This window comes from Mauremys mutica, chromosome 26 (assembly GCF_020497125.1).
Source record: "Mauremys mutica isolate MM-2020 ecotype Southern chromosome 26, ASM2049712v1, whole genome shotgun sequence".
Taxonomy (NCBI): Eukaryota; Metazoa; Chordata; order Testudines; family Geoemydidae; genus Mauremys; species Mauremys mutica.
Genome location: NC_059097.1, coordinates 15,483,713 through 15,500,393, shown reverse-complemented (window position 1 = coordinate 15,500,393; position 16,681 = coordinate 15,483,713). Strand labels below are relative to the sequence as shown.

At 53.3% G+C, this 16,681-nt stretch overlaps 1 protein-coding gene across 1 annotated transcript in view; it reads left to right on the top strand.

The window, feature by feature from the left end:
- LOC123356631 overlaps window positions 1-16,681 on the top strand; it is an 871,996-nt gene that overhangs the window by 254,799 nt on the left and 600,516 nt on the right. The window contains 1 exon segment of the mRNA XM_044999988.1: window positions 7,557-7,976. Coding sequence (XP_044855923.1) covers window positions 7,557-7,976 — 420 coding nt within the window.

Genomic DNA, 16,681 nt, shown 5'->3' with positions numbered 1-16,681 from the left:
GCCTGGGAGGAGTGGGGGTCGGACTATTGGCGGGGCTGACGGCACCCCAATGTGTCGCGATATTGCAGGCTTGTGATCTGGTCACTCTAGATAGCTTCCCTTACCAATTTTCTACAATTCTGACCTTCTAACTTCTAGTCTTTACTATTGACTTCCCCTTTCATCCATATATTTTATTTGGAGAGTGTTGGGATTCCTACCAGGGAGCCACCAGCAGGTTACAGAGCCAGCCCCATCTCCTGTATCAAGCTCTGGCTAGTGGGTATGTGATAAATGTGACGACCCTGCCTCCGTCTGTCAGCTGGGAGACACAAAGATTCTCTCTTTCTACCCTCTGATGGCTCCTGGCTGCTCTAAGCAAGATGGGGTGGGACTCTGTTAACATGGGCCTCCCGGAGCCTCCATTTACCTGGTGCTGCTGTTCCGTGAATAGTGGGGCTGTGAGTGGGGCAGCAGGTCCTGAGTGTTGGACTCTTGCTCTTTCAGGGGCTGGTGACCTTCGAGGAGGTGGCTGTGTATTTCACCAGGGGAGAGGGGGCTCTGCTGGACCCCGCTCAGAGAGCCCTCTACAGGGATGTCATGCAGGAGAACTACGAGAATGTGACCTCGCTGGGTAAGGAGTCCTGTCCCCTGGGTTATTAGAAGCTGTGGGGTCTCTAAAGAACCTGAGCAGTAATAACTTTATACCTTTATTCATCATCCAAGTTTTGACAAGTTTCCTTGTCCCCCTTTTTTTGCCTCATCTCCCACCCACTAGTATAATTTTTGGACATGTGCCTTTTTGGTGCCATCAGTCATTTAAAAACTGCATCGAATGTATCCTTACTGGCTACATTAATAACTACATTAATCACTGTAGCTTTCATGCCTTTTCCTCAGTGTAAGAGGAAAATACGTCGCCTGTAGAATTCTAAATTGAGTAAATAGGTGTATGACTCATGCCTGGCTTGTGTGACAGTCAGATGAGCTTCTCTTTCGATAGGAGAGCGAATAATGTTCCCATTCAGGACCCCACGGGTGAAGGGAGAACAGAGCCGTGGGAGGGGAGGAGAAGGGGGGAGTAGATAATTCTGGGGTGCCAGGACACGGGGAGGGTGTGCGCAGGGTTAGAGCTAAGAAGCAGCAGGGAGGGAGGAGGATGTGAGAGACGAGGAGGGAACACAAGAAGCTCCCAAGGTGCCGGGAGGTGGTGCCGGCTGAGAGTAATGGGAAGAAGGGGAGGGGAGTGTGGGGGAAGGGCACCCAGGAAGTGGCCTGGGTGGGTCAGTGGGAGGGAGGAGAGGTTTGGGGATCTAGAGCTGCGGGAGATCCCAGAGCTTTAACCCCAAATCCCTACCCAAGCCTTGTTGCTTTAGAGCCTTGTGACGTTATTGATATAAATTGGGACCATATAGAACATGGGTTGCAACCAAGGTCCTGTAGTGGCACCAAATCTTAGGTAAAGGGGATCATATAAGGTGTCTAAGACCAGGTTATGGGTTGCTGGTTAGGATGATGCTGTCCGTATGTCTGTATCATTTTGTAGTTGAAGTTATGAATATTGGCTCTATACTGTCTGTATTTCAAGTTGGTGCTGTGCTTCTGGGAAACATCCCAGACAAATTGGTGCTAGCCCTGCCTAGCCTGCTTGATGGCCCATTAAGGACCATCAGCTACACAATTGACCCATGGAGAGAAGGCAGACACGCCTTGTGACTCAACAAAGTATGCAGGGACTGGCCCATGTGACTCCAGACTCCATTTTGCTGTAATTTTCCACAGTAAGGACAAAGAGGTTCTTGCACCTGGAAAAGCCTATATAAGGCTAATGCCTCATCTCCATCTTGTCTTCAATCCTGCTTCTTACCTCTGGAGGGACTTTTCTACATGCTGAAGCGCTGCACAAAGGACTGAATGACCCATCCCAGCGGGGGATGTTCTCCAGAGACTTGATTTGAACCTGCAGTTTATGCCATCACTGCTGCAAGCCTGAACTAAGAACTTTGCCATTACTGGATGTAATTGATTCCATTTAACCAATTCTAGCTCTCATCTCTACCTTTTTCCCTTTATGAATAAACCTTTAGATTTTAGTTTCTAAAGGATTGGCAACAGCGTGATTTGTGGGTAAGATCTGATATGTATATTGACCTGGGTCTGGGGCTTGGTCCTTTGGGATTGACAGAACCTTTTTCTTTTATTGGGGTGTTGGTTTTCATAACCATTCATCCCCAGGACGAGTGGGACTGGTGGTGATACTGGGAGACTGGGGTGTCTAAGGAAATTGCTTGTGTGACTTGTGGTTAGCCAGTGGGGTGAGACCGAAGTCCTTTTTGTCTGGCTGGTTTGGTTTGCCTTAGAGGTGGAAAAACCCCAGCCTAGGGCTGTGACTGCCCTGTTTGAGCAATTGGTCCTGAATTGGCACTCTCAGTTGGGTCCCGCCAGAACCGCACCGTCACAGTGGCGTAGTCGTGCTTGGATCCACAGAACCAGGACAATTAAGCTTTGGGTCAGAACCCCACGCTATCCAAATTCGAATTTTGGGTTTGAGAGTTTGGTTGGTTAAAGATCAGTGACCATGAGACAGAAAGCAAGGAAAAGCAAGGAAACTGCAAGCCTTGAGAGACAGCCTGAGGTTTGAATATGAGTAAAAACTGGCAGAAATTCGAATGGAAGAGACGCAAGCCTTGGCCCAGCTGGAGAAGGAGGCTGCTGAGAGAGAAAAAGAGGCTGCTGAGAGAGAAGAAAAAGCTCGTAAGGGGCGTCTGGAGCTGCTGGCTGCTGAGGAGAAAACTCAACAGATGCAACAGGAGACTCACAAGATGCAACAAGAAACTGCCAGACTTCAGCTCCAAGTCAAAAAAGCAATGGAACAACAGCAGAGACTGTATCCTCTTGAAAGCCCAGTTTGTATCAATGTTGGTATTTTGTATAACTCTGAGCAGTTGTCTGGGGGTAACCAAATGTACCCCAACAATGCCACCTTTTATGTCAATGCTGTTACTGTGGGTTCAGTAGAGGGTGGCCCCATAAATTGTGCCAGTGCTATGTATGGGAGTGGTAATGGAAAATTCATAGAGTGTAAAAGTCAATGGAAAAAGCTGTTTAGGGCAAATTATGGCTTCTACCATCACTCTTGTTAAAGCAGATCTGGTCAAAGAGGAAGATTATTTATCAAATCAGAGTGTGAGTGTTGTGATCCTATGTGAGTTTACGGTCCGTGTGCCTTTAGCCAGAATCCACCTTGAGTGGAATGGGGCTCAGCATGCAGTGATAGCTGGCGTCAGGAAGTTATGGCCTAAAGATCTTTTAATTGGGGAAAACGTTAAAGCTTTGTTCAGTCCAGGTAGCCAGTCACAGGAGAGGAATGATCTTAAACCTGTATCTATTATGATCAATGATTTGCCTGAGGTGGGTTGCTCCAAAGGTTTGTCTGTGCCAAAAAGCTGTGTGTCTGTGAGTGGAGTTTCTGAATGTCTGTCTGATGTCCCAGAAGGGAATCTGGAGTTAGATCAAGAGCAGAAAGATCTCATTGGTGAGGAAAATGTTTCTCAGGAGCAAATTAAAGTAGATGGTCAGGTTAAAGCCCTAACTGAGGAAGGAGAGGGTAAATTTGTGATAGGTGATGGATTGGTGGCTAGTGCAGCTTGTAGAAGTGAACCTGAAATGGGTAACTGTGATTTGCTGGAAGTAGCTCAGTGTAGTGAAAAAAGCAGAAGCTTATCCATTGGGAGTGGCCATGTGCCTGGTAGGGAAAGTTTGGAGGAGCCTAGGCAGCCTTGTGAGCTGATGGCTTTGTCTAGTCAGCAGTTTGGGAAGGGAGGGATAGTGGAAGAGGAGTGTCCCTGTCCCTTACCTGTGTCCTGTGTGGAGAAATGTGACAGTGAAGGAAATGTGCCTGTGTCGGTCAGGGGTATTGACTTGCCTATGGAGGAAGTTACCCCAGTCTCCAAGCAGTTGTCTGTGAACAGCCCTGTGTGCTGGGACAAGGGAAATGAGATCCCAAGCTGTGTGTCTGGGGAAGGACAATGTGTCTCCGGCTTTTCTGTGTCTGTGGAGCAGACAGAAGGTGCCTTTCAGCCTGTGATGGTTAAGGGTGATTCAGTTGTCTCGGAGTTGGTTGTAAATACAGCTAAGGCCCAGGAAGGGAATGGTCCTAAGTTTGTGTCTGCTGTGGGGAATGGCTCTGTGACTAGGTTGCATCCAGTTAGTGCCATAGCAAAATCCCAGAGACCAGACGATTCTGGTGCTTGTAGTTTGCCAGTTGCTAATGTGTGGTTGGAAAAGGGTGTCGCAACGCTGTCTGATCAGGGTGATACCCCAGCCAGGGCACAAGGAGAGCATGAAGGTGATTTAATTGTGTTACCTACTGACAGTTTGACAACTTGTAGCAAGAAGGAAAAGATTCCTGAACTTGTTCCAGGCCAGGGAAAGGAGAGTGCTTCTGACCTGTTATCTAGGAAGTCTATAAGTTTGCCTGACAGGGGATTGTGTAGAGATCTGCCTGATGGGCCAGAGGTGATTCTGGATGTAAGTGAGACCCAGCAAGAGTCTGTGGTTGCTCAGGGAAGTGTTCCTTTAGAGCAAGCCCTAGGTGAAGAGGGTGAGAGCAGAATTTCTGAGAGGGGTGAATTGCTGCTTAGAAAAGCTCATAGGGAAAGAAATCCTCATGGTAGCCTGTGCAAGCAGTTTACTGCAACTGAAGGGTTGATGATGTCACAGGCTGGTGGTGTAGCCTGGACAGTGTTTACACCGATAAGATGACGTGTTGGGGTGCAGCTCCCCCTTGTACATGGCTACTCACCGTTACTGGAGGAGATGAATTTGGGTGAAACACACAGACACTTGATTTATAATTGAAATCATAGGCAAGGCTCAATACACGTAACGATTAGAGTCAGAGAAGTATAGTAAAGAGGGGCTTGCACTGTGCGGACTTACAAGCTATGGACACCATTGGAAACAAAGATCGAGGCGCAAGGGAGCCCATCAGACGGGAGGCCCTGCTTCAGTTTACACTGTCCCAGGGACCTGACAAAATGAAAAACTGGTCACTAGGAGACGTATTTTCTCCGCTTCCTTATGGTAATAGGATGGCCATATACCACATCTGCTCCTTTGCTCTGATTCTAATAATGTCAATAGCTGCCCCAAACCATACCTGGCCTTTGGGAAGTCCATAATTAAGCATCAAGCCTCAATACTCATGATTTACATCACTGATTTATTAATCATTCTAATATATGAATGCATCCAACTGCTGAGAGACTTCATAGCAAACTAATTGCTAGAGCCTGCCCCAGACTTCCTTCTTTCAGAATCCTGTGGCGGATTCCACCCGCTTGTGGTTCCTCATTAGTCTCTCAAAATGAGGGTGCGAAATATCTGACCTGGGATTGTCTCCTTAGGCCTATTCAGGTAAATCCCACACCTCCCACAAAGGCTCCACCTAATACAACACCACTGGCCATCACATACAGCCCCTCTCCAGTGCATTATCAACGATCTACAAGCTATCCTGGAAAACGATCCCTCACTCTCACAGAGCTTGGGAGGCAGGCCAGGTCCTCGCTTGCAGACAACCCCCGAACCTGAAGCAAATACTCACCAGCAACTACACACCACACCACAGAAACACCAACCCAGGAACCAATCTCTGTAGCAAACCTCATTGCCTACTCTGTCCCCAGATCTACTCTAGCGACACCATCAGAGGACCCACCCACATCAGCCACACCATCAAGGGCTCATTCACCTGCACGTCTACTAATGTGATATATGCCATCATGTGCCAGGAGTGCCCCTCTGCCATGTGCATTGGCCAAACCGGACAGTCTCTAGGTAAAAGATTAAATGGACACAAATTGGACATCAAGAATGGTAACATACACAAGCCAGTAGGTGAACACTTCAATCTCCCTGGTCATTCTATAACAGATTTCAAAGTCACTATTCTTGAACAAAAAAAAGTTCAGAAACAGCCTTCGAAGAGAAACAGCAGAACTACAATTCATTTTCAAATTTAACACCATTAAACTGGGCTTGAATAGGGACTAGGAGTGGCTGGCTCCTTACAGAAGCAGCTTCGCCTCTCTTGGAATTGACACCTCCTCATCTATTATTGGGAGTGGACTACATCCACCCTGATTGAATTGGCCCTGTCAACACTGGTTCTCCACTTGTGAGGTAACTCCCTCCTCCTCGTGTGTCAGTATATAATGCCTGCATCTGTAACTTTCACTCCATGCACCTGAAGATGTGAGGTTGTTTTACCCACGAAAGCTTATACCCAAATAAATCTGTTAGTCTTTAAGGTGCCACCAGACTCCTTGATGTTTTTGTGGATACGGACTGACACGGCTACCCCCGATCCTTGACAATTCTAACATATCCTAACATAATTCTCTAACCAATTATATCCCACTACGTAATGTACTCACACCTAGCAACATGAATTGTACAGCAGATAGAAACAATTAGAGAACCAGACTGATTAACAAGGTAAAAGTGGTGACCATAAAGATAAGACAATAAAGAAAAGAGAGTTTGACAACCACAGCCATTGATAAGGGATTTATTGCCAGAGAGGATGATTTATAATAATAATACTAACTCTTCTGCCACTTTGAGCCAAGGAAGCTGGCCTTGGTATTCTACTGCTTAAAAATGAGCAGGGATTACAACCATAGAATATTCTTTGTGACGAGTATCCCACAAATTCCACTGACCTCCCTTCTTTTCTTTGCCTGGAGTAGGGTTTCCAATTTCCAAACCTGATGTGATCTCGCAGCTGGAACGAGGGGAAGAACCGTGGGTCCCGGACCTCCAGGCCTCTGAGAAAGAAGTGCTCCCGAGAGCTGCCTGCACAGGTGAGGACTTGGTTAAACCAACTCAACAACTGTTTAGGAATGCAGGAAACATTTGGGATGCCCTACAAAGACCTTGTGAGCTCTCCAAGCTCAGGATTGTTCCCTGAAGATGTGGAATCATTATGGCAGATGTCACTCATGGCTTCCCTCCTATTCTGACTGACAACTTGCAGCAGGTCCCTCCCCGGTCTCGCTTTCCCTTGAGTGTTCTGGTGAGATGTGGACCAAAACTGATCCCTTCCTCTCTCCTCTGGGGAAGGGTTTGGGGAAAATCAGCTCCTGAGAGGTTTGATCTCTCCCATACATATTTTGGTTTGTTCATCCCTTTTTCCATTCCTCTCTCTGAGATTTCCTTTCTTTCCGGCACAGGGAGTGACCTGTGTCTGGATTCTCTCTGTCTCCCATCAGGTGATGGGATGGTGAGTGAGAATGAGGAGGAGAAACCCCAGCAGGAAGACGCTGAGCAAGTAGAACCACATGGAACGTTATCAGGAAGATCCAAAGGGAATGTTTCCGGGCGTTGTGCACTCCCAGAAAAAGCAAAAGCCTGTGAGACGCAGCAGAGGCCAGAGGAAAACTTCAGTAGCCACTCAGACCTTATAACCCGCGACAGAATCCACTTGGAAGGGAGACGCTACACATGCCATGAGTGTGGGAAAAGCTTCAATCAGAGCTCAGACCTTCTCGTACATCGTAGAATCCACACAGGAGAGACGCCCTACACATGCTCTGAGTGCGGGAAAAGCTTCAATCAGAGCTCTGCCCTGAGCACACATAGGAGAATCCACACGGGTGAGAAACCTTATGGATGCTCTGAGTGCGGGAAAAGCTTTTGTCAGCGTTCACACCTTATCACACATCAGAGAATCCACACAGGAGAGAAGCCCTACACGTGCTCTGAGTGCGGGAAAAGCTTTAAGGACAGCTGTGCCCTGAGCGCACATCGGAGAATCCACACGGGTGAGAAACCTTATGGATGCGCTGAGTGCGGGAAAAGCTTTAGTCAGCGTTCACACCTTATCTCACATCAGAGAAACCACACAGGAGAGACGCCCTACACGTGCTCTGAGTGCGGGAAAAGCTTTAAGCACAGCTCTGCCCTGAGCACACATCGGAGAATCCACACGGGTGAGAAACCTTATGGATGCGCTGAGTGCGGGAAAAGCTTTAGTCAGCGTTCAGACCTTATCTCACATCAGCGAATCCACACAGGAGAGAGGCCCTACACGTGCTCTGAGTTTGGGAAAAGCTTCAAAAAGAGCTCACACCTCATTAGACATCGCAAAATCCACATTGGAGAACTGCTACAAATGCCTTGATTAGGGCTGGGAAAAGATTTTTTTTTAATAATCACATTTGCTAATTCTCACCTAGTGATCTGTGCACCATCTTCACTGTGGTCTCTCAGCTCCCCCAGATCAGTTGCCTGCTTCTGCCTTTTGCAGCTCACCCTTCTTTGGGGTCAGTCCTGTGATCTTTTCTATCAACTCTTTTCCTTCTGAGTCATAGGAGTGTGTGTCCCTCCAGCCAGGAATGTTCATCAGCCATGGGCAGCAGGTTATATCTGTGTGTGGTGCCCGGGCTCCAGGAATATTCAGGGCCGGGGGCCCTGCTCCAGCAATATTTGGAGCTGGGTCTCTCCCCCAGCCCTGCCTGGATCGGCCCCCGTGGGCCACGCCTCCCCCCCCGCCGCGTCCCTGCCTGGAGCAGGTCTCAGCCCCCGCCTGCCACCCCCCGACCGCGCCGTGTCCCTGCCTGACAGAAAGCAGCCGCGTCTCTCCCCTGCCTGCTCTGTGCTGCCGGAGGGCTCCCAGCAGAACTGCTGTCTGCTGCCCCAGGGTCCTAGCACCTGCCATTCACTAATGGCAAGGCAGGCTGCCCTTACCCTGAGCCTCTCCAATGCCCCAAACCCTCAGCCCCAGCCAGAGCCCTCATCCCCCCGCACCCTAATCCTCATCCCCAGCCAGAGCCCTCATCCCCCCGCACCCTAATCCTCATCCCCAGCCAGAGCCCTCATCCCCCCGCACCCTAATCCTCATCCCCAGCCAGAGCCCTCATCCCCCCCGCACCCTGATCCTCAGCCCCGGTCAGAGCCCTCATCCCCCCGCACCCTAATCCTCAGCCCCAGCCAGAGCCCTCATCCCCCTGCACCCTAATCCTCAGCCCCAGCCAGAGCCCTCATCCCCCCGCACCCTAATCCTCATCCCCAGCCAGAGCCCTCATCCCCCCGCACCCTAATCCTCAGCCCCAGCCAGAGCCCTCATCCCCCCGCACCCTAATCCTCAGCCCCAGCCAGAGCCCTCATCCCCCCGCACCCTAATCCTCAGCCCCAGCCAGAGCCCTCATCCCCCCGCACCCTAATCCTCAGCCCCGGTCAGAGCCCTCATCCCCCCGCACCCTAATCCTCAGCCCCAGCCAGAGCCCTCATCCCCCCGCACCCTAATCCTCAGCCCCAGCCAGAGCCCTCACCCCCCGCACCCTAATCCTCAGCCCCAGCCAGAGCCCTCATCCCCCCGCACCCTAATCCTCAGCCCCAGCCAGAGCCCTCATCCCCCGCACCATAATCCTCAGCCCCAGCCAGAGCCTTCATCCCCCCGCACCCTAATCCTCAACCCCAGCCAGAGCCTTCATCCCCCTGCACCCTAATCCTCAGCCCCAGCCAGAGCCCTCATCCCCCAGCACCCTAATCCTCAGCCCCAGTTAGAGCCCTCATCCCCCCGCACCCTAATCCTCAGCCCCAGCCAGAGCCCTCATCCCCCTGCACCCTAATCCTCAGCCCCAGTGAGAGCCCTCATCCCCCCGCACCCTAATCCTCAGCCCCAGCCAGAGCCCTCATCCCCCTGCACCCTAATCCTCATCCCCAACCGGAGCCCTCATCGCACTGCACCCTAATCCTCACCCCCAGCCAGAGCCCTCATCCCCCCGCACCCTAATCCTCACCCCCAGCCAGAGCCCTCATCCCCCCGCACCCTAATCCTCAGCCCCAGTTAGAGCTCTCATCCCCCCACACCCTAATCCTCTGCCCCAGACAGAGCCCTCATCCCCCCGCACCCTAGTCCTCAGCCCCAGCCAGAGCCCTCATCCCCCCGCACCCTAATCCCCAGCCCTGAGTGCCCCCGCAGCATGAACCCCTCATCCCCCTGCACCCTAAGCCTCAGCCCCAGTTAGAGCCCTCATCCCCCCGCACCCTAATCCTCTGCCCCAGCCCTGAGCCCCCCCACATCATGAACCCCTCATCCTCAGCCCCACAGCCCTCACCCCAAACCTCAGCCCCAGCCGTGAGCCCCCCTGCATCATGAACCCCTCATTCACAGCCCTCACCCCACAGCCCAACCCTCCTCCCTACCCCTGATCCCCCTCCTGCATCATGTACCCCTCTTCCTCAGCCCCACAGCCCTCACCCTGCACTCCCTCCTATCCCCAAACTCGCTCCCGCTTCCCATACACCCCTTCCCAACCCCAAACTCCGTCCCAAAGCCTGCACCCTTTGCCTCCTGCACACTGTCACGGAGTATAGGGGAGTCAGGCCCTGCACCCCCGGGCTCCCTGCCGATTCACCAGGACTCTCACCCAGCCAGTAAAGCAGAAGGTTTATTTAGACGACAGGAACACAGTCCAACACAGGTCTTGCAGGCACAGATAACCGGATCCCCCCTGTTAGGTCCATCTTGGGGCCCCATACCCCCATCGGGGATCAGAGCTCGGTCATCCTGCCTCCCCTCCTTTGCCCCAGCCAACTCCAGTCTGCCCAACCCCCTCCGGCCCCTCCTCTCTGCTCAACTTCTTTCCCGGGCCAGGAGGTCACCTGACCCCTTTGTCTCCAACACCTTTAGCCAGCACCTTTGCAGGGAGGGGCCCGGCCATCAGTTGCTAGGAGACAGAACTTCAGGCATTTGGCTGCATGGCCTTTTGCTGCTAGATACTTAGGATCTGTACCCAGCAACCAGTCCCACCTCTCCCCCCTTCGAGACCGAACTGAGCGGGGTCACTCCAGCCAGTGACCTGGGGAAGTTCGAACCCACCTACATTCCCACAGAGGCCCCAGGGTCCCCCCCGTTCTGGGGGGAGAGTTACCCCAGGTCATTCCAGTTTCCTGCCCCCCTGTAGGTCGGGGGGACTCGAGGGCACCTGCAGGTTGCAGGGGGGAAGCCTTATGCCACCCGTGCCCTTTCCCCACCCCAGTACCCCTGGGGTGCATGCTGGGCTGGGGCCTTCTTCCCACGTTCCAGTCTGGGGGGCTGTGATTCGGGCTCTCTCGGTTCAGAGCCCCCCTTCTGACCCTGGCCCCCCTCTGGACAGGCTCCTTGGGGTGGGGCCCGGGTCTTACAGCCATCTTCCCCCTGTCCCGGGCCTTCCCCCCCCCGGCAGAAGTCACAGGAGCGGCAGTGCTGCCGGACATGGGCAAAGACCCCAGGCCAGTAATAGTTCTGCAGCAGCCTCTGCTGGGTACGCCAGGCTCCCGGGTGCCCTGAGGGGGGAATGTCATGGGCCTGGCACAGCAGCTGGTGGTGATACTCCTGGGGTACCACCAGCTGCCTCCTGATCCCCCCCCCTGACTCCATCTTCCCTGGGGGAGCCCATTCTCGGTACAGGAACCCCTTCTCCCACAGGAACCTTTTCCGGCCACCTCGTCCCATGGTCTGTCTCCCCCCGAGGTTGGCCAGGTCCCTTATCCTCCGCAAGGAGGGGTCTTCCCGCACTGCGGCCTGGTACTCAGCCGCTGGGGCAGGGACGGGGATCTGCTCTCTCTCACCGGCTGGGTCTGGGGCCACAGCCTCTCTGAGCCCTGTCCCTGGGCGTTCCCTCCCCACCGGGTCCGGGTCCGGTGCCCCGGGCAGAGTACCTTCCCCGGTGTCAGGGTGCAGAGCCCTGCGTCGACTCTGACTACGGCTCACGGCCAGGGCACCCCGGGTGTTACTGGGCCAGTCCTCGAGGTCCCCCCCCATTAACACCTCCGTGGGCAAATGGGGGTGCACCCCCACGTCCTTGGGGCCCTCCTTGTCCCCCCACTTTAGGTGTACCCTCGCCACAGGCACCTTGAATGGGGTCCCGATCACACCCCTCAGGGTCAGGTAGGTGTTAGGCACCATCCGATCTGGGTCCACCACCTCGGGCCGGGCCAGCGTCACCTCTGCGCCCGTGTCCCAGTACCCAGTGACCTCCCTCCCGTCTACCTCCAGGGGAACAAGGCACTCTTTCCGGAGGGGTAGCCCCGTGCCCACCCTGTAAACCCAAAACTCAGGGCGGAGAGCATCCAGCCCCTCGGAGGGGCCGACCCGGGGCCCCCCTCCCTCCTTTGCAGGTGGTACGCGGCCAGCCCCCCTTTCCTGTGAACGCTGCCCCTCATCTGGCTGGGTCCCTACCAAGTTGACCCGGTGTGGGGTTGGTCTGCTCAGTTTGTCCCGGAGCTTGGGGCACTGGGCCCGTATGTGGCCTTGTTGGCCACAGTGATAGCAGCCCATGTCTCGTGGGTCCCCTCGAGTGGGACGGCTGGACCTGACGTCGGATGTTTCCCTTTGGTGGGGGCCCTCCCTCGGCCCCTTCTGGGAGGTCCCATGGTGACTCTCTCTCTGCGTCGAGGCAGACCTGCTCCTTCAAGACGCCTCCCTATTATCCCTTGCCCGACTGTCCATGTATTGGTCGGCCAGCCGGCCTGCGTGCTGCGGGTTCTCCGGCTTCTGGTCCATCAACCACAGCCTCAGGTCCGACGGGCACTGCTCATACAGGTGCTCCAGTATGAATAGGTCAAGCAGGTCCTCTTTAGTTTGGGCCCCAGCCGTCCACTTGTGGGCGTATCCCTGCGCCCGGTTGACCAGTTGGAGGTATGTGACCTCCCGGGTCTTACGTTGACTCCGGAACCTCTTCCGGTACATCTCCGGGGTCAGCCCAAACTCGCGGAGCAGGGCCTCTTTGAACAGGTTGTAGTCCCCCGCATCCGCCCCTCTCATTCGGCTGTACACCTCCACGGCGGTGGAGTCCAGTGAGGGGGTGAGGAACTGGATCCTGTCTGCAGGGTCAACCTGGTGCAGCTCACAGGCATTCTCAAAGGCCGTCAGGAAGGTATCTATGTCCTCCCCCTCCTTATGCCGGGCCAGGAAGCTCTTACCGAAGCTCTTTGTAGGCTTGGGTCCCCCCTCGCTCACCGTAGCCGGGGCCTTACGGTTGTTCAGCTGGGCCAGGTCCAGCTCATGTTTACGTTGTTTCTCCTTCTCCCGCTCCTCGTATTCACACAGCTTCTGCTTCTCCAGCTCACGCTGGCTTTGTCTCTCCTCATGTTCCCTCTGTCTCTCCTCATGTTCCCTCTGTTCCTTACGATCCTCCAGCTCTCTCAGTTTTATCTCTCTCTCCCAGTCCAGCCGCCTGCGCTCTACGGAGGCCGAGCGCCGCCGGGATGATCCCCGGCTGGGGGGTGAGCTTCGCCGGGCCGATCCCCTGCTGGCCGGGGGGGGTCACGGTGCCCTCAGTAGCTGGGCTCCTCCCCCCCTCCCCCTAGGCCTAGGGGTGGGAGGTCTCGGGAAGCCCTCAGCGGCCGGCTGACCACTCCCAGCGGGGACAGACACTGGTGCCTGCGCTGCATCTGCCCGGCTGCTTCCCTCAGAGACAGGGATCGGTTCATTCACACGATCTGCGTCCTCCAGCTGGGCAATCAGCTGGGCCTTGGTGAGCTTTCCACTGTGCAGCCCTCTCCGCTGGCACAGCCCCACCAGGTCGCACTTGCGCTGCGTGGTATACATCTTCCTGCTGGCCGCTCACAGGCCGGGGTGCTCGCCGCTCCCCACGGGTTCCAGGGGGACCCCTAGTGTGCCAGGCCTTGAGGTCACCACCTCTCTGCCAGGGTCGAGCTGCAGACTCCTCCGCCCCTGGGACCGCTCGCTGCGATCCCCCAGGGGGACCCTGTTACTGCAAAGTCCTGCTCTCTGGTCACACTCTCCCAGGGGTTAATCGCCCCTTCGTTTTACTGCGCCCCAGTCACTTACTGCAGGAAGCGCCGTCCACGGGGTGCAGTAGATCCCACCGCTGCCACCTGTTGTCACGGAGTATAGGGGAGTCAGGCCCTGCACCCCCGGGCTCCCTGCCGATTCACCAGGACTCTCAGCCAGCCAGTAAAGCAGAAGGTTTATTTAGACGACAGGAATACAGTCCAACACAGGTCTTGCAGGCACAGATAACCGGATCCCCCCTGTTAGGTCCATCTTGGGGCCCCATACCCCCATCGGGGATCAGAGCCCTCTCTCCCTGCTTCCCCTCTTTTCCCCAGCCAACTCCAGTCTGCCCAACCCCCTCCGGCCCCTCCTCTCTGCTCAGCTTCTTTCCCGGGCCAGGAGGTCACCTGACCCCTTTGTCTCCAACACCTTTAGCCAGCACCTTTGCAGGGAGGGGCCTGGCCATCAGTTGCTAGGAGACAGAACGTCAGGCATTTGGCTGCATGGCCTTTTGCTGCTAGATACTTAGGATCTGTACCCAGCCCCCAGTGTGAACAGTCCCACTTGTCACACACACACACACCCTGCCCCAGCCCAGAGCCTGCACCCAGCACCCAAACTCCATCCCAAAGCCTGCACCCTGCACCTCTCCTGCACCCTAACCCCAGCCCAGGATCTGCACCCCAGACCTCCCCCGCCGAGCCCCCTCCCAGAGCCTTAGGCAGGTGGGGGCGGAGTTTGGGGGGGTGGAGTTGGGGGGCGGGTTCTGGGCACCACCAAAATTTTTACAAACTTGCCACCCATGTCATCAGCTCCAGGTGGGGTACCCTGAGGCGAAAAACTACCTGTGCCTGACATCCTCTAGGGCTGCGCATGGCGTTGGCTGCTCAAGTTAGTGATCTTGGGGTAAAAAGACAATTATAGTTGTAGAGCAGATGCAGCCCAGGTGCAGGGGTTGGCATTAGCTTTCCTCGTGACCTGACCTAAACAAACCCTGAGCTTCATGGTTATACTGTTCCCCCATTTCAGAGCAATTGTTAGTCCTCAAGTTCCCCCTTTGGAAACCAATTGTTTCAGTCCCAGTTGCTCTGATGTTGCTTCAGGTTGTGCTGCAGAGCAGATATTTTTACTACCATTTTCCTCACTTAAAATATACTGAACTATAAGAAAGAGCAGGAACAGGGCAGGGATAGGGAATATGTCATATCCCCCTCTGTAACAGCAGAGGAAGATAGGGTAAGTCGGAGGGATTCCCTTATTCCCCATCACCTTCCCAATCCCCCTGTTGTTCAGTTGGTTAGGTCAATATTTTTTCTAAAGGGCTGGGAAGAGGATTCGCTAGTGAATGACTTGGAACTAAGCAAAATACCCAGGCATTGGGCTCCCAAAGCAGTTGTGGCCCAGGCCCTGCAGGAGGTCGCCCGTGAAGATATCTCCTTCCTAATCAGCTGCATGTTGACTATTATTTGGGAAATGCAATCCCTGTCTAGGTAGGGATGGGAAAATGGAAATGACATTTCCCTTCACCTCCCCCCCAGGAGATGCTGCAAATGTGTAGAAAATGAAATCCCTGTTGAATGTGATATAGCTGCCTATTTTTAATAGAGACCTGACATTTGGTGTCTTACAGGGATTCTAAGCTGCACCTGAATTTATTCCCTAATTTAAATTTGTGGCACCAGATTAAAGACATAAAAGATCATAGTTGGGGGAGTTGTACCTCACTATCGCTACTGATCTGTTGTGCGGTTGCTGAAGAATTCTACACCAGAGAAGTGTCAAATTACTCCAAGTAACGTCAAAGGTGTGACAAGAACTCAGGTAGAAATTGCAGGTAGTGGTGGTTGATTTTCACCCCAGAGATGGAAGCTGCGGTGACCTGTGGCCCAGGTAAACTATCTTTAGAACCTGCTCCCTAGTTAAGTGGCATTGGTCACACTCCTGGAGGACGCCATGATTAAATTGGGCACAACTGTCTTTTACCATTTGTATCCAAAGTTTCATGAAGCACAGAGAGAAACAGCTGATTGCTTCAGAGCCATTCCATGCCCACGGGTCCCAATCTGGCTGCCTTGTTGGACAAGAAGCACTTCCATGCTGGCAAATGATGGTAGCCAATGAGGGAATGTATCCGATTCCAAGTTCAGACTGCAGGATACATGAATGCGGAGTCCAGAGTCTGTGGTTTGGTGTCTTAGTTTTGCTCTAGCGTCTGATGCATTTGTATCACTTCTCCTCCTGCTGCTACTGTGAAGGATTAGAAAGTGTGAAAATAGAGGACAGGTGGTTTTTCTCATGATGCAGCCTTCCCACGTCGTGCGAGACCCCTTCCACCCACACTTCTGGGAGAAGCCCCAGGGAGAAATGAACTCACAGAAATGGAAGGCTCCTAGGTTATTGTAGAATGTGTCTTCACACAAAGCTGACTGGGTGGAAATGAGAATTAAGAGAAAACTGCCCTATGGGTTTATATGTTGTAATTGTTGAATAAGTTGGTACCAGCGACAATGATATTAAACATGAAGTTAATTAGTATCACGGAAGGGGCTGATTACGTGATAACTTTCAGTGTTACAATATAATTCAGGTTTTCTTCTTGTTCTCTCCCTGCCCCCTCCTACTATATAGGAAATGGAGGCTAATCCTGAAATTAAACCCTCACTCCAAAGGAATTAGAGTGGGGGAATAGGTGAGAGAAATAGCATGTGTGAGAATAGAGACCCAGGATAGACTGTAATTATTTCTATTTCAAATGGAATTTATCTTGATAAATTTTAAATCTTCTGTTAAGAGGAAAATTACTTGAGACAGGATGTGGAACCTTTTACCCAGTTAGAGGGTAACTGCCACAGACTTCTCCAGGTCTCTTGTTTGCAAAGCAAAGATGTCACATGAGGCAGGAGATGTCAA